The sequence below is a fragment of the Pelodiscus sinensis genome, chromosome 4, assembly GCF_049634645.1.
Source record: "Pelodiscus sinensis isolate JC-2024 chromosome 4, ASM4963464v1, whole genome shotgun sequence".
Classification (NCBI taxonomy): Eukaryota; Metazoa; Chordata; order Testudines; family Trionychidae; genus Pelodiscus; species Pelodiscus sinensis.
The window spans coordinates 33,263,548-33,288,418 of NC_134714.1; the positions used below are offsets into that span (position 1 = coordinate 33,263,548).

At 44.7% G+C, this 24,871-nt stretch overlaps 1 protein-coding gene and 1 long non-coding RNA gene across 7 annotated transcripts in view; one reads left to right on the forward strand and one right to left on the reverse strand.

Annotated features, from left to right (window-relative positions):
* Window positions 1-24,871, forward strand: part of FOXN3 (forkhead box N3) — a 340,491-nt gene that overhangs the window by 116,629 nt on the left and 198,991 nt on the right. For 3 of the 5 annotated variants that reach the window (XM_006122336.4, XM_014573258.3, XM_075926734.1), the window contains exons 1-2: window positions 19,845-20,318; window positions 24,101-24,657. In XM_006122336.4, coding sequence (XP_006122398.1) covers window positions 24,115-24,657 — 543 coding nt within the window. In that variant the 5' untranslated portion in view covers window positions 19,845-20,318; window positions 24,101-24,114. Of the gene's footprint in view, window positions 1-4,374; window positions 4,498-5,063; window positions 5,178-19,844; window positions 20,319-24,100; window positions 24,658-24,871 lie in introns of those variants that run through there. The other 2 variants (XM_025184274.2, XM_006122337.4) reach the window with 2 other exon arrangements.
* LOC142829094 (uncharacterized) overlaps window positions 16,289-24,871 on the reverse strand; it is a 60,178-nt gene continuing 51,595 nt past the window's right edge. For both annotated transcript variants that reach the window (XR_012903341.1, XR_012903340.1), the window contains 2 exons: window positions 18,206-18,625; window positions 16,289-17,453 (listed from right to left, as the gene is read on the reverse strand). This is a non-coding gene — a long non-coding RNA (uncharacterized LOC142829094). The remainder of the gene's footprint in view (window positions 17,454-18,205; window positions 18,626-24,871) is intronic.

Consider the following 24,871-nt stretch of genomic DNA (forward strand, 5'->3'; position numbering starts at 1 on the left):
CCCTAACACCATGCTATGAAGATTTAAAAAAAAATTAATTTAAAGATTTCTCCGTCTGGTGCTTTGGGCACCCACCCCTGACCAGAAAAATAAATCATGAACTTAGCAACATAGTAGAAAGGACTACTCTTTCAAAATATAATGCGAGTGATCAACTAAATTAAAGCTTTTCCAATTTATAGCCAACCCATTCCTGAAAACATTTGGGAAAAGTCGGGCTTTGCAGTATGCCAGAAAGGTTAACAAACACAGGCTATGGGAAAACCGAGGGGAGAGAGGGAGGAAAATGTGGGCAAGTTCAAAGCAGAGGACCTCTTAAAGATAATATCATGCATGCAGCTGTCCCCAGTTTATAGTGAGACAGCTTCTGTTAATCACAGCTATAAAATATGCCACAGGGAGAACAATCCCTCTGGTAGAAAGATACCAGGCTTTTCCTAAGAGGCAGCCTGCCTACAACTCTGGACTGTGACTTTGGAGACATGCACTCTATGCCTGGATCTGTCATTGGTTTCTGGGTGATCCTGGCATGTCACTTCAGCTCTGTGCCTCAGTTTTCAGATCTATAAAAGGGGAGTAATAACCCTTGTAAAGCACTTTGAGATCTGTTGCTGTACAGTGCTATATAAGAGTTAGATATTCTTTAAGGAGACATTTTAAAAAGCACCCCACCAAAGGGTTCTGGGAACACAAGCACCATTGAAAGTCAGTTAAAAGACACTGGGACTAAATCCTTTCCTTACTTTTCTCCCTTATAAGTGAACAGTGCCACCAATACTTGGAAACCTAATTTTACCAAGAAAGCCATTGGCTGTGCTTATATGGGACCATCCATCTGAGGATCTCAAAGCAAGGCTAAAAATATCTATAAATCCAAGATAGTTCATGTGACAGAATTTCAGCTGTTATGAAATATTTGAGGAATACTGTGGATTAACCTGTTTTTAGGATGTTTACTGTATGACTATATCGGTTTAGTTATTAGGAAGCTGTAAGGAAAAAGCTAGCTCATAATAAGGCATTTCTCAGCAAACAATTCAGAGGTGTTAAGGAACAATGCCATTAAAGAAAAAGGCCTGTACATGACAGAGATCAGCGGAAGCAAGTTAAAAAGGGAGCTGTCTTTCAAAAGAGATGGGAATTGTTTAGGAGAATAATTTAATGGAAATAGTCTAAGATTCAGATGCCTGCTGGGGTGTCACAAAAAGTTAGGTCTGCCTCGCTGGTTATCATGAAGATCTGGGGACTAATTGGAAAAGAGACCAGCTGCAAGAATGGTTGGGTAAGGTCCTACAGCTAGGCTCAGTTACACATCCACGTGAGCTTTTAGGTAATATAGAAATGTGTAGACTGTTTATTGTTTTAAAGTCCTTTTTCTCTAAATACTTTGTTCCTGCTGTTAAAAGAAATAATACTTTGGTTGAAGAAGGCAGTTGTGTCAGTATCGTCGCCTCAGGTCAGAGTTGCCTGAAAGGAAGAGCTGTTGTCAGACCAGCTGAGAAAGCACATTGATTCATGGGGTATTGTAGCCTAAGGCCTGGTGTAAGAGTGGGAGACTTGCAGAATTCCATTCTGCAGTGGATTAAGATAAAGGCTGGAGGACTGGCACCTGAAGGGTGAATTTAGAGAGATCAGAAGAGGACAGAGGTGCAGCTAGCTTTGTTATCTGACTGCTCATGTAAATCCCATACAGACTGTTGGGAAAATATGCAGAGATAAAATAGAGGGAAATCTCTGATGCAGATCTAGACACTAGCCACCCCAAGCCACTGTAAAGATCATAAGGAAGGGCGTTAGTGCTGCATAGTTCATGCCTGACTGGCATGGACTCAATGGGTTGAGAGCAATAGAATATTTAGTCAGTACATTTTTCAGCTCAAACTTCTTGGAATGTTAATTCACATTTTTCTAACTGGATCTCTTGTCTGTGTGGCTTTATAAAGCAAAAGAGCCTTGTGGGCAGTTGATTTCCCAAAGCACAAGGTATTGCTTTTTAAAAATGTAAATAAAGCAAGTGCTCTATTTTTGAAATAACATGAGTGAAAAATGACTTTCCACCTTGGTGGCTGGACAGCAATTTGGTGTGCTGCCAATTGGAAGATTTGGATCAGGGACAGATTTGGGTTCCCAGGCTCAGTTCCAGAAGAGCTGAGACATATTTTGGAGGTGATGTACTTGGACTCTAGGGGGAGATTATTGACTGATCTGAGCTGCTTTAGAAAAAGTCCTACCAGCTGATCCACCAAACAACACTGGTCTTTGCTACAACATGGACTGCTCTTCCGCCCTGAATTGGATGTGGGTTGTATATATAAAGTGGTGGTGTTATGGTAGATACAAATGTTGCTGTAGAAAAGTTCAGTATTCAGAACTTTTAACTTAAAAAAAGTCCCTGCATACAAATAAATGTATTACCAGCCGCTCATTGATGGACACATGTTTTATTATTATTTAATTATATCGCTAAGGTTGCTGCAAAGACTGAAGTATGAGATAAAAATACATTAGTTCAATTATCTGTGCTGCAATAAGGGTGATCCATTTAATCGGCCTTAGTGGTATTGTACTATAGGTGAATGCAACATTTTACAGGGGAAAAAAAAGACAAAAGGCCACATGCTGTTTTCCATTAACACTGGTGAAAATCCAGAGTAATTCCACTGAAACAAATTGCAATGGACACCAGTTTATGTGAGAGCCAACTCTGGCCCCTAGCTTGGAAGTTTGCACATTCTATGGAACTCAATGGGCACATTTACACAGCAGGGCTAAAGTGGAAATAAGCTACACAACTTCAGCTACATCAATTGCGAAGCTTAAATCGAAATAGCTTATTTCAGCTTTTGGTGCTGTCTACACAGCAAGAAGTCCTCCAGCTCATCATTATTTCAATGTTATGTAGTTTAGACGCCAAAATAAAACTGCTGTGTAGATGTACCCAATGGGACTACACGTTGGCATAAAGTTTAGCATGAGCATATGTCCTTCACAAAATCAAGGCCTAGTCCTTTATCCTGCAAGCTGGACTGTGAGAAAGGAATTTATCTGAACCAATATAGAGCCCCAAACTCAGTGAGGATGTACATAGGTGCAGATTTGCTTACGTGGGACTTTGCACCTAACATCCCAATATTACACAGACTTAACTTTATATCCTGTGAACAATATTCCCTCTAATATTTTCCATCCATTTATGGATTTTTTTCCAAACCTGTGCAGAATAAACTTTTGTGCACCAAGGCATGTGAGAACGTGCACCATCAAAAGAAACAAAAAACCTAGCTGTGGGCACTCTGCTAATGAGCTAGGCAGCATCTGTGCTCAGAGGGGTGAAGTTACTCAAGTGTGCAAGTTTTTGTAAGACTGAGGCCAAAAATCTTCCCCAAAATACCGTGAAAAATCTATGGACTAAGGTCCTGATTTTGCAGACTTAGCATGTGCTTAACTTCATACAACTGTATGAAGTCCCATTAGGGTTTACAACTTTCAGTAACTCACAACTGAACACCCTCACTCTGTTGCTTGCCCTGCCTCTTCCTCAAAGCCGTAACCCCATTCAATCCGCTCTTCTCTCCCTGCCCCCACACACCCTCATCTTCACTCACTTTCAATGGGTTGGGGAGCGGCAGAGATGGTGCTCAGGGACAGGAGGCAGCATGCAGAACCCCTGCAGACTAAGAGCAGGACATGCTGGCTGCTTCCAGGAGCAATGCTGAGCTGGGGAGGCTGCCTTAGCTCTGCTATGCAGCTGACTAGTCTTTTAACAGCCCTGTCAGCGGTACTGACTAGAGTCACCAGATCCCTTTTTCACAGATGCCTGGCATTGACTTCCCCCCTGGGATAACCCACAGAGTACAAATTTAAGTGCATTACTAATATTGTTTGCTGGTTTGATGAAGAGCTGTGTGAGGAAGATAAATCTCTTACAAAAAAATATTATTACTCTGGGGGACCAAAATTTTCTTAGGGAGAGTAAAAGTTGTTTGCTTTGTGATTGTTGATAGTTGATTTCTTAACATAATATTGACTATTATTTTTGTTTACCTAGCTATAAAATTCCAAGTTGGGTTAACAGGCAGAATGTTATGGATTAATGTTGAGAGAATTTGTAATTTGTACCTATTTTGCAGTTACATGTAGTTAGGAATTTATAATATCTGCTTGGGTTTTTGCCCCTCAACCTCTCTATTCCTCTGATTTTGCAGCCAACTGTAGGTTATTTTTATGAAAACCAGACAAAGTCTTGGGACAAAACTGACACCACAATAGCTTGTCAGTAAAAAAAAATCAGGAGTAGGGTGTGGAAAGAGTAGGGCCGGAAGTTCCAGCATTTCCCACCAACGAACTGTGAAGTGAACTCTGCTTGTCTGACAGGTTATTGGAGCAGGACATGTGACACTGTTTCAAAGCAGCTTTTTGCTAACACCCTTCCGCTCTCAGAAATACGGTTGCCAGGTGTACGGTTTGGAACTGGACAGTCTGGTATTTTCTAATTAGGTAAGTATTATTATTATTAGGAGTATGGGTACCTAGTTGTGAACTACCTGGCTGGTAGGCACACTCACGCTGCGTGAGTGTGCCCATCAGCCAGGCAGTACGCAACTACGCGAGGAGGGGGTAAGGGTGGAGGCAGGGGAGGGGCAGGAGGGAATCCCCAGGGCCGGACTCGCTTGTGCTTCGCTGGGACTGGCAGCACCCCGGGATCTGCGTGCGCCTGGGTCAGTCCTGCTCCCCGCCGGCTGACTCTCTCCCCCTGCTCTCCCCGACCACTCCCGCTTCCCACCAGCAGTTCCCACTCCGCAATCTCTCCTAGACAGCCCCGCTTCCCCCAACCCCTCTCCCCTGCCAGCCCTGCTTCCCGCCAGCTGGTTTCCCTCCACACACATCCTCCCGGCCAGTGTGCCCCGCCCCCATCTGAGATCAAGTGGTGTCCAGTATTTTTTTTGAAGCCACCTGGTAACCCTACCCAGAAATCTCCACCCGTGAAGAGCTACTGATAAGCTAGGACTTGAATGTTATGTGGTTGCAGAATATTCTATTGTTTTTTCTTTTTAATTTTTTAGCATTTGCCCTTTTAAAAAGCAACACAAACAATGCAAGCAAGGATCTAAATGTATTTTTCTGGTAGACTCAGAAACATCAATGTACACACATGAAGGCTATCCAAATTGCTGTTGGTAGGTAGAAAACTCTTTTTCCTCTAAACAGTATAGCAGCAAGGTTCTTGTTCTAGTTCATTAATATTGGTTGTTTTGGAAGGAAAGGGGTGATTTAAAGTATAATCCTAATGGTATAGATTTGACTTAAAATGGGAAAATCCAGGAGGAAATTCCAAGTTGAAGTTATGAAGCTCCATCTTTAACTCCCTTTTTTGTGCCTGTGTATTGTGTGTTGTTTAAAGTTTTGTATTGTTTGAAGACCCTGCAGTGTTGCATGTATTAAATTAGCTCAGAATAGCAATTTCACTTTAACTATGAGTTTCCTATCTTTCATTTCTGTCTCAGCTTTTCTCACCCTTGCAGTTAACTTCAGTAATCAGAAATGTGTGTAACTCTAATTGTGCCCAACCCCCACTGAACTCGTTTCAAAAAGCAGAATTTGTCCCTGAATGTCATTTTAACTTTAGTCTTTTTATATGAATTGTGACTTCACATCAGAATATTTTAAGCTGCAATTTTTCAATATGCAAGCAATTTATGTGATTAATCATAAAGTGTCTGCTGTCTTTACTCGGACAAAAATCCCAGTGATGTGCACATAGCAACCACTTGTCACAGGAAACATTACTTACGGTCATAATGGTAATCTATAAACTCTTATTTCACATTAAAAAGAATGAGGAAAGGTGTCTTCATTAATGTGGTCCCTATGGAAAAAAGTTTCTTTGTTTATTCCTGTGCCTAAAAACTAAAACATGTCTTTAAAAATGCCTCCATTTTCATATCACTGATTGTGTGATTATATTTTCCATTAAAATGTATAATCTCAGAAGGTAAATTAGATTAAGATTGTTTTAAAATATTTTACATTAAAGCACATAAATCCAACACCAAAATTACTGAAAATGATTGTTATTTAGTTTCCATTTGGACACCGCACTTGCACATCACATGTGCATTTGTTTTCTTAGTACTGCAGAGACCTGGGTTTCATTTTAAGGTCAGTCTTCAATTTCTGAAGAATCTGATTTAAAGCTATTTATAGTGCTTTGTGATTGCCTGTAATAACTAATGGAATAACTCAGCAAGAGAGAAATAAATGTGTAACAGCTGCATATATTTTAAATTGATTAAAGGTAGTAAAATAAAAATGTAAATAGAGTGAATTTGACAATGAAACAGAAGCAAGTATAGTATCTGTTTTTATTGTGAAAAGTTTTGCAGAAGTAACTCTGACTCCTCAGGAGGCCTTGGATCCCAGTGTTTAAAGTTTACTTTGCTGTTTGTCTTGAGTGGGGTCAGTGTAGTAAGTGAATAATTTATAGGCAGCATGAATGAGCTCATTAGTCACCTTTTCAGAGTATAAATGAGTTTTGTGGTTGTCATTACATGGGCCTTCTGTTCAGTGGCACAGCAAAATGACAGTTTGGCAGTTGACTGGCTTGTAGCAGGACAGCCTGTCTCTTTTCAAGCCTGCATTTGCTTTTGTGTTCTATTGAAACCCCTATTCTATTATCCAGTGCTGGTCCAGTAACTTTCAGAATTAAGAAGTTTTTCCAGCAAAAGCTCTTTTGTTTTGTTTGTTTGCATTTTAAAAAAATGCAGAAAGTGGTTTAACAAGCAAGGGTGGCGTAAATAAAGAATATACATAAAAATGCATATATACACACCATAATGGACTTTTCTATATTGTAATTTGTTTCAAAGTTTTGTGCAGTGGTGGTAATTTCAGGCTTCACTCCTATAACCATTCATGCACATAGGGTTGCCAGGTATCCAGTTTTGAACTGGACAGTCAAGTATTTGAACTTTCTGTTTGGGAAACAAATTGAAAAAAAATATAAATGTCCGGTATTTTCTAAATAAGATGTTAATGTAGATTGTGAAATGTCAAGTGTGTCTGGTATTTTTGTTGAAACCATCTGGCAACCCTATATGCACATGTCTAAGTGTTCGCAGAACTGCGTCCTTTCAAAAAGTAGTTGTTTGGATATTAAAGTTCTCATCTTCCCTTCTGGTTTGGATGAAGGAAACCAGTAGGTGGAGAAAATTTCTCAGCAAGCATCTGTGTTGTGTGAGAGACCCTACATCTACCAGATTATGCCATGTGTTAAGGGAGGCTGTTTATTCTAGAGAGGTAGGGGAAGTGCCAACACATGAAATGGAGATCAAACCCTAATGAGGAGCAGTAATCTACCTACATGGAAGCCAGAAGTTTCCCCTTTCACTTTCTCTCTGCTTAGCAGCATGATCTGTTCCCATGCCATTAACCCCACCAAAGATACTTTTGAGATGTGGGAGTTACTTCTGGTCAGTAAATTCAGTGTTTTTATTCTACAGTCTTTCTCCTTGTCTATTGAGAGCACACTGTCCATGGCAGCTACTCTCAGATTCAGCCTCCTCAGCACCCTATAGCCCTGCAGAGGACCCAAGGAAAAAGGGGAAACCTACTGCAGATTCTATTGTTTCAGGTTCCCTTTACACTTCTAACCTAGCCCCCAATTTTTCCTTGTATTCTAGTCTCCTTCGACAGCGTGTTGGGTAAGATTCTTAAGCTTAATGTTGTCCACACTAAAAACACAACATGATTTTTTAAAACTGAGTTTGTGATGTTCTCATTCTGCCAGATTATAAAGTGTATCTACATAGCAGCTTTTTTTTGGACACAACTGTGTCTAGACCTATAACACAGCCTATGTTAGTTTCGGTGCATTCTAGGAAAAATACCATCATCAATCCCATAATATTTTAGTAGGAAGCAGTGCCCAGAAAACATGCACACAAAACAGCCATAGTAGCATGTGAGAGAGATGTCTTGCTCAGGGGAAAACAAGAAGATTGGCCAGGCAGGCAGGCCTAGCTACTGAGTCCCATCCACACAGAGAATTAAGTACAAGAACTGGTCATAGGGAAACAGCCTGCACGTGACACAGTTACAACATGACCAACATTTACTTGGCATGTGCACATGAATTTCATTTAGCGTCAGTCATGCTACTAACTGGTTGCATACCCTGTCTCAAGTAACAGACATGATTTTAAGAAGAAGCTCACATTTTAAGAAATAAGGCACATATCTCTGGGGAATTAACAGACTGCTTGTAGCTGTATCATTCAAAAGTAAGTGAGGCGCTGCTGAAATGACAAGAATGGGTATAATAGATGATCTTTACAACTTTCCTTCAATCTGTGGAAGACAGGCTTTCTAATCCCATGTAATATCTCCCATAAATTGTCATCGGCAAGATCCTATGCTAACTTAAATTGCATTTGAGGATGTACAAATCAAGAGACAAAGCCTAAAGTTCTTATTCAGGCCATACTGAAATGAAGAGCTTTTATTCAAGAAAAACTGAGTAAGGACTTCCAGATTTGACCCAGAAATAATTGTAATTTGTTTTTAGCAGGTCGACCCAACAGTAAAATTAACAAATATTAATTGCCTGAGTTATTGTTTTCACCTGGTAATTTTATTATTCAAAATTGAACTTTTTGCTTTTTATGTGATTTTGGTTGTGTCATTTTTTTTCTCCCCCCCCCCCCCCAAAAAAAAAAAATCCCATAAAGAAGCCCTCTGGTTGATTTCTATCTTTGATAACTTTGGCAGGTTTAAGTTCAACTGCCACACTATTGTGGTATATGGAATGCTATGTTAAAGAGATAATAGAAGGCCAAATTATTGTTATTGTCATACCAGTGTAACTGATAGCAGAATTTGGTCTATCAAACCTCAGAAAATGTTGAAAATGAAAAACTCTGTGTTTCTGTCTCCTTCAAAATCTGCATGTAAACTAGAAGTCCAGGTTACTTACACTACAGGCTTATAGTACAGGCATAGCAATGTTGTGTATAGCTCTATAGCTTGTAGTGAGTTGTGATCTCTGACACCTGTGCCCACAAAAGCTGCTAGAGTAGCTGCAGTTATACTGAATTTGCACTTTTGCTCTTACAGTTTGTTCTAGAAAGGAGATTGGAATAAGCTATAACAGCAAAAGTTTTGCTGGTATAAACTGCATTCATATTAGCAGTGCTTTGCTGGTATTTATTCTGGTATTGCTATACTGGTAGGCTACGTCTACACTGGCATGATTTTCCGGAAATGCTTTTAACGGAAGTTTTCCGTTAAAAGTATTTTCAGAAAAGCGCGTCTAGATTGACAGGACGCTTTTCCGCAAAAGCACTTTTTGCGGAAAAGCGTCCGTGGCCAATCTAGACACACTTTTCCACAAAAGCCCCGATCGCCATTTTCGTGATCGGGGCTTTTTTGCGGAAAACAAATCTCTTCTGTCTACACTGGCCCTTTTGTGCAAAAGTTTTTTGGAAAAAGACTTTTGCCTGAATGGGAGCAGCATAGTATTTCCGCAAAAGCACTGACAATCTTACATGAGATCGTCAGTGCTTTTGCAGAAATTCAAGTGGCCAGTGTAGACAGCTGGCAAGTTTTTCCGCAAAAGCAGATGATTTTGCGGAAAAGCTTGCCAGTCTAGACACAGCCCCCAAATGCTCCTACTGTAGACCTAGTTTAATAATTGTATGTGGAAGAAAGCAGCTTGCTATTCCCCCCACCCCTTTAACTACCGATAGTACTAAAATTATATGCAACTGTCAGACTAAGTATAACCATTTCCTCAGAAGTTGCAGGTGTGTGTAACTACAATGGCATTAAACTTGTGTGCATTATTTTACAAAGGATGTTTTACATGAAACACTGTACTGTGTTCTGATTATTCAAAATTAGTTAGACTGTGGTTCACGGAACACCAGTGCTACAGAAATATACTTTTGTTTTGTGTAATCACTGGCAAGATGTATGCCTCTTATAAAGCTTTGCACCAATGCTCACTTCCTTACAAATTCAGCTCTTTGTGTTGGGTTTCCATAATGAGTATGATTTCAGAACCTGAGAGATGTTTAAATGAAAGGATAAAACATATATGTAATTGTGATTATGTGTATTTACAGGCATGGTCAGAGTAGAGGTCTCCAGTTAGGATTGGTGCTGGAATCATATGTAACATGTATTTGTCATCAGTAGAACCTTTTCATGTGTGTGTGTGTGTAGGTGTAGGTGTAAGTGGACTCCATTTATTGATGTGGGGAAAGGGAGGGTAACATGTGACTCTAATAGTCATTTGATTAATTAAAAAAAGAGGAAATGCCTAGCATAAGTGATGATGTAAAAGAAGGCACAAATACTGGTGTGGGAAGAAGAAACAAAAAAGGTGACTTGAGAGGAGCAGTTGTAGCAGGAAGTGTAAAAGAGGAAATGAGGGCAAAAGTGCAAAAACACACAGTTTTTTAGTAGTGCCCAAAAGTCTTATCGTCAATGGGACCTTACACATAAGATCCCTGCCCTAAAGACATTACAAGCTAATTTTAGACATGACACATCAGGAAGAGGAAACAAACCAGTGAGAGGAAGAAAGAGTAGGAAGAAAATGGTGAAGGCTAGTGCACAGCACTATGGATCAAAGCCTCCTTAATCTAATGAGACTGTAAAATAAATAGATTTTAAACTTTTTGGGGCAGGAGCCAGGTTCACTTTTGTGCTTACAAAATGCCTGACTCAACAGAGCCCCAAACAGACTTGGGGGTTCTAGAGTATAGTTGTAGTACAAACCATAAATATTAATTTACAAGCATAATCATCAATTTTCTTGTGGACATCCTGGAAAAAAGGGTCTTCATGAAAGCTCTGTATGAGGGAAAGGCAACATCCTTGGAGGATGACTCTGGCATCTCTGTATATTAACAGGATATGTGTATATGTACTGCAGAATTATTCAAGATGCAGTATTCTATCCCAATATCCTACAACAGTGACTATGAGATTCTGCCATTGATACTTTTGAAGCAATGCTAGTTTGATGAATTTCACAAGACACTTGACTTTTGAAACCAACAGTAAATGTGGTTTCAGAGGAGTAGCCATGTTAGTCTGTTTCAGCAAAAACAAGGAGTCCAGTGGCACTTTTAAAGACTAACATTTTTATTAGGGCACAAGCTTTCAAATGAGGTGAATGTCTCCTTTTTGATGTTGATAAAGAGTCAGTTGTCTTACTTAACGTCTCTACATCACTCTTTAAAAGATCTCCAGGTAGCTGTCTAGTCACAAACAAGTTCTACAAGCCAGTTCCACAGGGAAGCATTGGAATTACAGTTCATCCACAAATTAAATTCACATGCTAATAAACTCAATCGTGATGAAAGTTGGTTGGGACACTACCAACTTAATAGCCATTGAAGAGGCAAACAGTTCAGAAAGATACAATCTGTTAACTTGGATTCTTTTCTGCTTCATTTTAACCACCCAATCTTCAGATACTTATTGATCCCCTCTGCTCTCTGACTTCTACCCCTCTTCCTTCCCTCCCTTTCCCCTCTCCTATTTATTTTGGGTGTGCACATCCTAAACGCATAACTCCGATCATTTGAAGAAGTGGGCTGTGCTCACGAAAGCTCATGATACCATCTGCATGTTTTGTTAGTCTATAAAGTGCTACCAGAGCATTTGGTTTTTTTTCTGTAACAGACTAACTCAGCTACCCCCTGAAGCTTCTTAACTTCTCCAAGTACTTGAAGTAAATTTCTGGGGGTGGAGTTATGACTTGATAATTTAGTTTGTGTTTAAAACAAAATGGCCATGAGATAAGAATTGTGTAAGTTAATGGTCCACAGTGTGCTTCAATGTTAGAAAGAAGTGTGTGTGACTACAGGGTATTGTTAGGAGTGGATAATAAAGATAATTTGTTGTATAATGGGTATTGTTTCCATTCTTACATTCAGGTTACTGGTACAGCTTTCTGAAAACGTGAAAGAATATGAAAAAAATATCAGTTGAGAGAGAAAAAGGAAAACTGTAGCAAGTCAAGACGGCATTTTATCTCAGGTCTTCGCATGGGAAAACAACCCCTTTTTGTTGGTCTAACTGCATTTATACCAGGGCGTTTGCTGGTATAAAAATCACACTTCTGACATTATATGGGCAAAAAATTCTAGTATAGCCCTGGACTATATCGAAGGGAAAAATTACTGTAGCTATAAACTATTTTGCAGATTTTGTTAATCCAGAAGGCAAAACACTTCATTTTTTTGGATCATGTTTAAAATGATTAATTATGCTAATTTTAAAGGGCCAATTGTATCTGAATTTTCTTAACTCAGTTATTCAAAGGTAGTATTAGAGGAGGAAATGTTGCCTAGTATATAGAGTATTATGACGGGCTTTGGTGTCTATTCCCTATCCTACTCTGTCACTGGCCACTTGGGTGACCTTGGGGAAGTTATGTCCTTCTCTGCCTTAGTTTCCCTTTCTGTACACGGTGATAAATACTGTATACCAGACGTCTTTTGAGATTTTTTAAAAATGACTATATAAAAGATAGTAATTTTATTTTATTATAGGTGTAGGGTTTGCTAACTTCGGAAAGATCATTTCAACCCATTGTGCATGTTTCCGCACCTGTATAATTCCATTGACTCAGATTTGTGAAATATTTTGAACTGTACAGACGAGAATTTATAAATGTGCTGGCTGCAGGTTTTCATACTTTCTTAAGAGACAGTGCTCTTGAACTCACACAGAATGTAGTTGCTTATTTAGAACTTAGAAAAACTAGGAAGGTGGGTGGGTGTTTTTTAAAATTATTAGCTCAATTCAACTAGTTTAACTCAGTTGGTGTTAAGTGGGTTTCTCAACTGAGTTAACACCAATCCTGTTGAGATGGCTCCACTGGGTAGGAAGGAAGCACCTTTCCCCCCCTAGACAAGGCCTTAAAACATGTTTCTCTAGGCTAGGGAATAAATGGTTTCTCTCCTCTCTGATCCTGCTGGTTTCTTGTTTGTTTTCTGATGCAATTTAAAACAGTTGAGGACTTGATCCCCAGATAGAACAAACTGTCATACTCATAGCTTCATTTTTAAACCTATAAAGCTTTAACTGTATTGGATCTTGTATAAATGAGTACCTCTGAGTGTGTGGATGCCTCAGCTGTTGGGAATAGCTTAATCACTTGAGCAAGGAGCTCCATGGTATAATTGTGAGGATCCTGATATAGGGATATTCTCCACTGTCTTACATCTTGCCACTTAGGCTTTGTCTACACTTGTAAATTTTAAAGCACTGTCACAGCAGTGCTTTAATGGGGCAGTGTAGTCAGGGCACTAGTGCTGGGACAGACTTCTGTCACTGCTGTTGGTAAACTAACTCCTCAAAGGGAGTAGCTGACAGCACTGGGAATGTACATTGGTGCTTTACAGCTCTCTAACTTGCTGGCTGTGTCTACACTGGGCCACTTATTCCGGAAAAGCAGCTGCTTTTCTGGAAAAACTTGCAAGCTGTCTACACTGGCCGCTTGCTTTTCTGGAAAAGCAATGACGATCTACTGTACGAAATCAGCCGCTTTTCCGGAAAAGCTTTGCCGCTCCCGTTCGGACAAAAGTCCTTTTTCCGGAAAATCTCTTCCGGAAAAGGGCCAGTGTAGACAGCTTTTCCGAAAAAGCAGAAGAAACGGAAAAAAGCGCTTTGGACGCCTGGAGACCCCATAGGAGCCCTGGACTTCCTGGTAACCCGAGCGCTTAAAGCGCATGCAGGCTGCTGGGCGCACGTGGCAGGAGCGTGCCTCAGACCCTGCAGCCTGAGCTCTGCCACGGCACCCCTGTGCTGCCCAGGCACATCTCTCAGCAGCAATGGCAGCTCCAGCTGGTGAGCCACCTGCACCACCAGCGGAGAAGGCCCCCAGGGGCCGCAAAAGGTGGGCTCCATCCTGGACCCCCAGGGAGCTGGAGACCCTCCTGACCTCTGGCAGGAGGAGGAGGGTCTCCATGACATATGGTCCCGGCACCGCAACGTGGACATTTTCTCCCGCACGGCTGAGGCTCTGGCCCAACAAGGTCATCGCGCCCGGAACTGTGAACAAGTCCGGGCAAAGGTAAAGGAGCTCCGGCTGGGGTACGTCCGGGCCAGTGAGGGCAGAGGGGCAGGACCAGACGCCTGCCCCCACTACGACCGGCTCCATGCCATACTCGGGCAGCCAGCCCCACAACCCCCGGAGGTGCCCGTGGACAGCTGCCAGCGCCCCCCCCATCATCCGACCCAGCGAGGCAGTGGAGGGAGAGGACGGCGGCGCGTCAGGAGAGGAGGCCAGCATTACCACCACCCAGCAGGCCCCCTCCAGCAGCTCCTCCGAGGCCAGGGAAGAATCCACTGGTGAGTCTTTGCAGTTTGCGCTACAAGGGCGGGGGGCGGGGAGCGGGGGACGGAGGGGGGGAGCCAGGTGCCCGGAGGGGGGAGGGGGAGAGCATGTCACTCAGGCCTCGTGAGCTGCACGCTGCGTAGCATTAGGCAGCAAGCAGCACGTGCAGCCTGGTGACCGAGCAGCACGTGGCCACGGCAGGCAGCTGCAGGGCACGTCTGGGACCGTGCTGCTCTCACACATGCGGCGGGACCAGGGGGAAGGGTGGATGCCGGCTGGAACCGGCCAGGGTCCCAGGGACTCAGCCCAGAGCCTGCACCTCCGCCAAGGGTGCAGCACGGAGGACGGCACACTGTCCCATGCCTGGCTGTGAGGCACAGCCAGCTGCTCTTGGGTACACTGCAGCATCACAGCCCCTCGCCTGCTCCCGGTGCCTTGGCTGGCTCCCCGAGGGGAGTCCCCACTGTGGCCACACATGTCCCTGGGCTACCGGGCTTGCGGGAGGGATAGTGGGAGAGAGAAGGGCCCCTGAGTTTTGCTGCAATGATGGGTCACCTCCACCCCCCAGTCACTCTTCTGGTTCCATCCAGGAGATATCCCATGCGATGGAATCTGAGAGCCCAGACCGCCTCTGCCAGATGTGCTCCCAGGCACTTTGTGGGGATGCATCTCACTCCCTGTCAAACACCAGTGATTAGCCCAAAGCTTTTCACGTCTCCACCGGCAGGGAATTCCACAGGTGAATGCAACACAAGCACCCTCCCACCCTCCACGGGGCCAGGACACAGACCGGTGCTTACAATACTGGAGGGAGGACCCTACTCCAGAGGCGCTCCTCATTGCAAACATACAACACGGGGGAAACCGAGTGGGCCCAAGCCACACAACTGTGGGGTCACCTGGGCTCAGGGGTGGAGGGCATGAGGTGTGTGGACAGTGGACGGCCTGCCTGACTGACCCATCCTTTCTTCTCTTCCCTGCAGTGGGACAGTCTGGCCGCCAGTCCGGCAGCAGCGGCACCCCCAGTTGGCCAATTCCAGAGGCGCAGGCTCCGACAACACGACCAGCTGCTTCGCCGCCATGTCATCGCGGTGGAGGCTATCCAGGCCTCCATTTGTGAGCGCGTGCAGGGGGACCTGCAGTGGTGGCAGGAGGCCTGGGGTGCCTTCCTGGTAGAGTGCCGAAGGATGGCCGACTCCATGGCCATCCTCACGGCACACTTTGTTCACGCCGTGCACTATGGCATGGCCGTACCCCATACCCCCGCCATCCCTCCCGTAGCACAGCCCATGCCCCCTCCTGTCCCTGAAATGGCCCCTGCTCCTATCCCAGCTCCTGCCCCCATAATGGCCCCTGCTCCTATGTCCCCAGCTCCTGCCCCTGCTCCTGCCGCCCCTGCTCCTATGTCCCCAGCTCCTGCCACCCCTGCTCGTATGCCCCCAGCTCCTGCCCACCTCCCCGTACAGCCTGCCCCGATGCGGCCTGCCCCGCATGTGCAGGTCCGCCCCTGAAGGAGCACTTGCAGGGGCCACCCGTCCCAGTAGCTTCCCCCCTCCCCATCCCAGTTGAAGGTCTCCCCCCTCCCCGTCCCAGTTGAAGGTCTCCTCCCCTCCCCCTTGTAAATAAAAAGTTCTATGTTTCAGTTGATTCTTGTGTTGGTTATTGTGTTACTCTAGTAACTGTAAGAAATGATTTGAGATGCCAATTAGCCACCTAAATTTAAAAGGGTTACAAACTGTGGACACCAAATTCTTTATTCTATCACCGGGGGGTCCCTTTTTAAGTGGTCATTGGTTTGTGGCACATAAATAAATACTCAGACTTTTCAGTAAAATTTAAACCACAAACTATATTTAACATAGCTAACAAACAAGCAAGAACGGTTAAAAGACGCACACTAAAGATTATTAAACATAGTCTAGGCGCAGGGAGGACGATTGGGTAGTGTTGCTGGCAACCTCAATCCTTTGGTCCTTCCGGGCCTCGGGAGAGGAACAGCCAGGAGATCCCTCGATGGAAGATGATGGCGAAGCTGGCAACCTCAATCCTTTGGTCCTTCCGGGCCTCGGGAGAGGAACAGCCAGGAGATCCCTCGCAGACGACTGGAATCAGGTACACTGACTTGAGCCTTCTGCACGAACCCCGAATCCTCTTCCCTGTTCTTCGGGACAGGCGATGGTGGCCTAAACCCTAGCCTAAACTAAAAAGAAAAACCCTAACTACGCCTGACGCACCCGACGAACAGTCACGATGATGGCCGATGTGCTTTGAACCGACGCTTTACAATTGGGGGGAGGTAAGGGGAAAGGAGGGGATGGGAGAGAGTAGTCTGGGGAGACCCAGGCGACCCTACTACAGGGCTTGGGCAAACATGTCCACCAGGGCCTCTCTGATGCGCATCCTGGTGCACCCGGTGGACGGCAGCTGTGTGGGGCTGGTCGAATGTCTGTGCCTCGGCTGCCATCCATGCAGGGAGGAAGGCCTCCCCACTGCGCTCCACAAAGTTGTGGAGCACGCAGCACGCGGCCAGTACCTCCGTTGCATTCCGCTCATCTGTCTCAAGATGGGTGAGCAAACAACGGAAGCGGGCTTTTAAACATCCGAAGGCGAGCTCCACTGGATTTCGGGCCCGGTTGAGGCGGTCATTGAACCGGGCCCGGTTCTGGTCCAGCTGCCCCGTGTAGGGCCGCATTAGCCAGGGCAGCAGGGGGTAGGCCGCGTCCCCGACGACACAGATGGGCATAGGCACATCCCCGACAGTCAAGTCCCGCCGGGGGAAGTAGGTGCCCGCCTCCAACCTGCGAAAGAGTCCGGAGTTGCCGAGGATGCGGGCGTCGTGTGCCCGGCTGGACCAGCCCCCGTAGATATCCAGGAAGCGGCCCCGGTGGTCCACGAGGGCCTGCAGAACAATGGAGCAGTACCCCTTCCAGTTCATGAAATGGGCTGCTCGATGCTCCGGGTCCCAGACGGGGATGTGGGTTGCGTCCAGGGCTTCCCCGCAGTTGGGGAACCCGAGAGCAGCGAAGCCGGCCATGGTAGCATCCACGTCGCGCAGACGGATGACTCATGAGAGCAGGACGTCGTTGATGGCGTGGACGACCTGCAGAAGGGTGCACAGAAACACAAGGGAACACATCACATACGGCAGGGGTGAGTGTGCGCTCCCTTGGGCCCCCACCCCTTGATTCCCTCTGTCTTCACGCGTGCACACACACTCAGGGTATGTCTACACTACCCTCCTAGTTCGAACTAGGAGGGTAATGTAGGCATACCACACTTGCATATGAAGCCCGGGATTTGAATTTCCCGGGCTTCATTTGCATAAGCCGGGCGCCGCCGTTTTTAAATCCCGGCTCGTTCGAACCCCGTGCCGCGTGGCTACACGCGGCACCGACTAGGTAGTTCGGACTAGGCTTCCTAGTCCGAACTACCATTACTCCTCATTCCACGAGGAGTAACGGTAGTTCGGACTAGGAAGCCTAGTCCGAACTACCTAGTCCGTGCCGCGTGTAGCCGCGCGGCACGGGGTTCGAACGAGCCGGGATTTAAAAACGGCGGCGCCCGGCTTATGCAAATGAAGCCTGGGAAATTCAAATCCCGGGCTTCATATGCAAGTGTGGTATGCCTACATTACCCCGCTAGTTCAAACTAGCGGGGTAGTGTAGACATACCCACACAGACACACACACACACACACACACCAGGGCCCCGGTATTACACGCCCTCCCCCACCAGCGGGCCTGTGCAAGGGAGGAACAGCCCAAACCCCTGGGCGACCCAGCTTGGAGTCTTGGCTGTCCCTGGGCATGGAGTGCAGCACCCTCCCCTCACCCCACTCCTGCTGGGACTTACCTCCACGACGATCACACCGACGGTTGATCTTCCCACCCCGAATTGCTGTGCCACTGAGCAGTAGCTGTCCGGTGTGGCCAGCTTCCACAGCGCGATGGCGACGCTCTTGTTCACGGGGATGGGTGCCCGCAGCCGGGTTGTGGCTCTCTGCAGCGCAGGGGTGAGCCAGGTGCACAGCTACTTTCTCATGCGGAAATTCCGGAGCCATTGCTGGTCGTCCCATAGTCCGAGGACCACCCGGTCCCACCAGTCGGTGCTGGTGTCCAAACTCCAGACTGGCCTCTCCACGGTAGGGTGCTGATGCCACAGGGCTGCCATGGCCTCCCTGGTGAGGGAGTCCAATGCGATCGCTGCCTCCTGGTCCATGAACAGCAGGGCACCGGCCTGCAGCACGAGCTGCACAGCTCCAATGTAGACGCGCTTTTCCGGAAAAGTGCATCGTTATAACGATAACTCCGGGACCAATGTAGACACGCTTTTTCCGGAAATACTTATAACGGAAAACTGTTCCGTTTTAAGCATTTCCGGAAAAGGGTGCCAGTGTAGACGTAGCCGCTGTGTTTGTTTCCTCCCCACCTCCACTGGAGCCAGAGCTGAGAAAGTTACAGTGCAGTAAAGTGGCAGTATAGACAAGCCCTTAGCCCTACTCATAATTGGTGTAAAAGTGCTACATATCATTTGACATCCATTATATGACTGCACAAAATGCAAAGAGTGGAGAATTAGGGTTAGCATTCTCAATATTAGGCAGTTTGCTTCCCCTGCTTTGTTTTTTCTAACCTTCAATTTGTTGACTTTCAGACTTGTCTGCTCTCCCAGTCTCTTCTGGGTTGAGGGATGGGTACACCCAGATGGCACTGCTTTAATTTGAATGCATTTGGTTGTCTTGTTTTCGAATATTGATGCCCTAATAATGTTTTACCTGTGAGGTGCATTCCTATAAATGGAAACAGTACTACCAGAATACTGCTTGCCAGAGGGAGACAAGTACCCACTGTCAGGGGAGGGTGACTAAAGAGGTTTCTTGGATTGTGCCCTCCAAAGGAGTATACTTGATTGATCAGGATGGGAAAGAGTGAATTCCAGAGCCCACGAGTGCTCTCTGACACAACTTTGAGGCCTGGCTACTGTAACCTCCCTATCAATCGTAGTTTTTTTTTTTCAAGTCTGAACTTCTTTAAATTCTCACCGTTTTGTGATAAAGGGTTTTTTTGGGGACAAACATCAGCCTCCCCCTGATGTTTTCAGATCTTAGCACGGCTCTGCACCGCCGCAGTTTCAGAGCGCAGTGCAAGCACTGACGGAGGCAATGTTTCTCACCACACAAACAACTCGGATAAGGCCGAGCTGGGGACGGGCCCTGAGTTAGAAACTCTGAGGTGACTTTCAGGACATGCAACCCGGGGGCCAGGGACAGGCTGGGCAGGGGCGGCGCGTAACCGGGAGCCCCCAGAGCGAGGAAATGTCTGTGTAACTCGCAGCAGGGGAGAGGGGTCAGCTAGTGGAAGTGGCGGAGAAGCAAGTGAAAGGAGCCGGAGGAGGAGGGAAGGCGGCTGGTGAATTTCCTGTAAGCGAGTCAGAGCGTGGAGCGGGGGGGAGGGGAGAGTTGCGGGGCAGCTGCCGCGCTGGGGGTGTGGGCGGGGAGGGAGGCTGTCTTCATTTCCCCCTCCTGCCTGCAATTGGGATCTCCGGGCGTGCAACGAGAGCGAACGCCCTCCCCCACCCACTTGGCTCTCCCCTCCCTTCCGTGGCTGCTGGAGTGCTGGCCCAGCCCAGGTTTTCTCTTTCTCTCCTCCCTCCCTGGTCATGTGTCGCCTTTTTTTGTTTGCTTGCAGTGGAAACAATTTATCGCTCTTCTGCTAGCACCGACCCAAATCGCTGCCCACCAGGAGTAAAGGAGGGAGGGGGAGGGAAGGCAGAAAGGGAGGGCGGAAGGTAAAACTACAGGAGGGTCCCATGGTACTGTATTTCCTCTTGTGCCCTGGGACTCCTTTCCCCCTCTGCACGTTGTTGGCTCAGGCTAAGGGAGGAGACGATGCCTTGTTCAATCAGATGAAAGTTTGCATAATAACCATGAAAGGACAGCGGTAAAATCTAGCCTCTCTCAAGCCAGGTAAGTTGTTGTGTCTTTTTTTTTTAAGATTGCATAAGGCACTGCATTGAAAGCTCAGTGTGGTTAGATGGAAATCGCAGATCCCTTCTCTGCAAATTGATCAGCGCTTTATACTAATTAAAACGTGCTGATCGGCTTCCAGAATTGCGGCTCGTGTCCGTGCTTCTAGCTAAATCAAAGAAAGGAGTAAGTTGATCGAAGAGTTGTATGTATTCTCTAGATGTGTGGTGGTTTAGTTGCTGCTATTACTGCTACCCTGATTCCTAAGACACTTGGTGAACAGAGTTGGTATTGTCTTTAAACTAAAAAGCCACCGTAGGCAGCAGAGTCTGGCTCTCTAGCATGCTGCCTATTCACGTATTAGTGGGGGAGACTGCTAGCAAAGCCAGAATATTAAAAAAATCCATTCGTTGTTTGGCGGTAAAAAGAGATGGTCAGAAAACTAGATCAGAGCACTGGGGCCATAACTCCTTAGGCTTCTGAGGTATATTGATAAGTTGTTTTTATGGCATGATCCAGTAAGGCCAATAAAAGGTTTATGACATCTGACCAGCATTGAAGGTATGTTTGCTGCAACTGCCAATGGCACAGGCACTGTATAGGAATAAGAGCAGTTTTCCAGTTTCCTAGCAACACCATTGATTGACTCAAATCCTAGCCAGTCACTGCGTGCCTTTTCCCCTTCAAATGTTTTTGACAAGTACAGGGCGAGTGTTGCAATGTGTCTGTTTCAAAGTGCAGCAGAACCAGTCTCTGGCTGATTTCGTCCTCTTTGTTTTATTTTTTCCATTGTCAACTCCTCCCCCCCCCCTTAAAGATACAACATATGTCCAGGCCTAAATTGTGTCTTTCAATTCTGGAGAACACATTAATAGCTGCTGGGTAGTAACCTTCTCTGTCCCTCCCCCTCCCCTTTCTTTTCCTCTCAACCATTTCTGTTCCTCTGTGACGGGAAGTGAAAGAGAGCGCAACTCATACCAAACAGAAAAGTTGGTAGAGGAGTTCACCAGTGAATAATTATTTACGTATCTGGTGGAGCGACCTAATTGGCAGCAGATTAAAAAATGTTTGCTTAACTCTCATGTGATCAGGCATTTTTTTGTCTAAATATGGAGAGAGAGAAATGCAATTCGGTATATAGTTTGTCAACTTCTGTACAACTAGTCAGTTGTGGTTTATGAAAAAAAATAGTTGAAAACAAAGTTTAGAGGACATCAAGCTAGTATATGGTAGCCTGTACTGTAAATGATGACATTGTTTTTGCTTTAGTATGCTTAAGGGCCTAATTTGCAAGGTACTGAGCATCTTCCATTCTTGCTGAACTGCAATTGGATTTGGGAGTTCTGAGAACCCCACAAAGGCAAGTGACCTTATTACTTGAAAAGTGAAAGAGTCAGATTGACTTGAAACTTGTCTCTTTCTCTCTTTCTTATATAAATTCACGTATTGAAAAGTATTCTGTAGTTTGATAACTTTTGTACATTTTTTTTTGAGGGGGAGGTTCCTGTGAATGGACTGTTTTCCTGCTAATGCAGTTCTATTCATTTTAAAAAAAACCTGTAGGAAAGTTACCACTTATTGAACTTCTTTCATAAGTGGGGGAAAAAATTAAGTTACTCTAAAGAGACTTTTTGGTGATTCCTTCTGTCTTTTTAAAACAATAACTGAATTTAGCAACTAGCATGTAAGTCCTTAGTCTTTAAGCAGAAGTCATCATTGAATTCAGTGACGAGTTCTGCTTAAAAATGGACGGCATGATATGGCCCTTTGGGAGGATACTGGCAAATAAGCAAATTAAACAGAAAGAGAGCAGCATGTTGTCATAGCAACAGTGCAATTACATTACTTTACTGTCAGCCATGATATAATTTTCCTGTTCAGGAGCTCATGGTGCCTAACTTCCATTTGGAGCCAAAGTTGAGTTTGCAACATAGGTGAGCAAAGAGCAGGGCCCTGGTTTTGGATTAAAACTTGTGTTTATATTCCAGACTTTGAGATTATTTTTTGAAGTCTGGGCAGTGGTGTTTATGTAGGCTCAGCCTCTCTATCCAAATGTCTATCAATATATTTTTCTTTTTCCAGGTAGCTTCTGTCTCAGACTAGCTGCTCTTGTTATGCTTTTTGTAGTGGTTTTACTGTACATGTGGCAGTGCCATACAGTTGTGTGTGTGTGTGTTTTAATCTTTGCATAAGTGTATTCTGTTTAATAGTACAGTGTAAAGAATTGCAGTAGGGGCACTTGTTTTCCTCTTTTATATTCCATACATTCTGTACTTCATTTGTCCCTTTCCCCAGAATGTTGGCTGTGGCTTCTCCCCACCTTATCCCCTTCAGCTTTTTTTCTGTAGATAAGGTGCTTCAGCCCCTGTATGATTTTGGTTGCCCGTTGTTATAATTTCTCCTCCACTGCACCAGCAAGATTGAGATTATATGACTAGTATGCCAAATGTTTCCTTGATAGTCCCTTAGAGGAATTATAGTGCTTAATATATTCTACAATATATCCTACGCTTTTGTTTACAAGCAGGCATCTTTTGCCTCTTGTTAATTACTTGGACTGAAAGCTCCATAATTTTACATCCACTGCTAATATCTATCTTTTTATCATCTCCTTAGCGTTGTTTATGAAAATTAAAGGCACATTTCTCCCCTGGCCATGCTGCCCTCTCCACTTAATTTTTTTAAAATTTTACTCCAACGTGTTTGTGTTGAAATCATGCAGGGCTTGTCTACACTGGCAAGTTACTACTTGCTAACTTTCTTCTTCAGGGGTGTGAAGCCCACTCCTCCCCAAGAACAGCAAGTTACAGCTCTGTAAAATGCCAGTGGAGACAGGCTACCTTCCCCATGGAGATAGTTTATCTACAGCACTGGGAGAACTCTGTCCCAGCACTAGTACCATGACCACACTGCTGCATTAAAGTGCTGTTGCAGTAGCGCTTTCAAGTTGGACGTGTACACAAAGCAAGATTGCTTATCTGACTAAGTCAAGTCCTTCTGAATATTATTGATTTCTCACTCCCTCTAATCCTCTAACACAATATTCTCCAAAGATGTTGTCACCATATTTCTTGGAGGTCACTTACAACACATAACATTTCTCATGGATTCTCATTGCTATCACACTTCAGTTAAGTTTAAATGTAGGTTAAAATCCCCTTTGTTTACATGAACTTTGAAGTGTCCTGTTTTTCTGGTACATGCCTCTGTATTTCTTGGCCCGGTTCCAAATTGCAGGATCTCCTTCATGTCTGTTTAAAAAGTTTGGCTCCCAGTTTTTAACTCAGCCATAATTATGGCAGTAGTTAAATTTGGTGTTTGTTTCCTTGTGTCCTCAGCCAGAGGAGACAGAGGGACTTGTATCACAATGCTGTTGTATTGTCCTCAAAACTAAAACAACTGAACTTAATTTGAAGCAAGTGGCCTTATGCACCCTGTTGGGGTTTTTTTGTTTTTTTTTTTAAACGTTTATATACTTATTAAAAGCAGTATGACTATAGTATTCTCTGTGTGTGTATGTGGAGTTTTGAGTACATGCAGAACTGAGGCATATCAATATTGTATTATCCTAAGGACTGAAATTTCATTTCTTTTCCTGACTCTCTATTACATAACAGTCTTGGATATGTGTTTAGGTGATCCTGTTATTTTTAATGTAGAACATAAAAGGCCCAATTATTGACTGGGGGAAAAGCTGTCAAAATGTAATGCTGTATCTGTCTTAACCAGCGCTAATCTTCTTTACTTTTTTTCCCCTCCCTGCTTTGGATTTACTCTACTAGGAGCTTCTGTCTAAATGGGTCCAGTCATGCCTCCCAGTAAGAAGCCGGAGGGCTCAGGAATTAGTGTTTCCAGTGGACTGAGTCAGTGTTACCAAGATAGCGATTTATCAAAGGCACTTCATGAGGATGAGGACCTAGATTTCTCTTTGCCTGCCATCCGATTAGATAAAGGGGCCGTGGAGGACGAAGAACTAACTAACTTGAACTGGTTACACGAAAGCAAGAATTTGCTAAAAAGCTTTGGGGACTCAGTTTTAAGAAGTGTTAGCCCAGTTCAGGACATTGATGATGACACACCTCCTTCTCCTGCTCACTCGGACATGCCCTATGATGCCAAGCAGAACCCCAACTGCAAACCTCCTTATTCCTTTAGCTGCCTCATATTTATGGCCATTGAGGACTCGCCAACCAAACGCCTGCCTGTGAAGGATATATACAACTGGATCCTAGAACATTTTCCTTATTTTGCTAATGCACCCACTGGATGGAAAAATTCTGTGAGACATAATCTGTCATTAAATAAGTGTTTTAAGAAAGTGGACAAAGACAGAAGTCAGGTAAGATTCCAGCTATTCAGACATACCTGTTCTTAATGAAATTCATCCGTTTGTCTTAAAATATATTCACTATAATCAAATGTAGTTTGCAGAACTATCTCTGATAATTTCAGTTCATTACATTCGCAAAGCCAGCATTACTCTAGGATGGCTCGTTCTGACTTTATTAAATTCATTGTCTAGACATCTGTAAGAAAGTTCTCTTGGGTTTTTT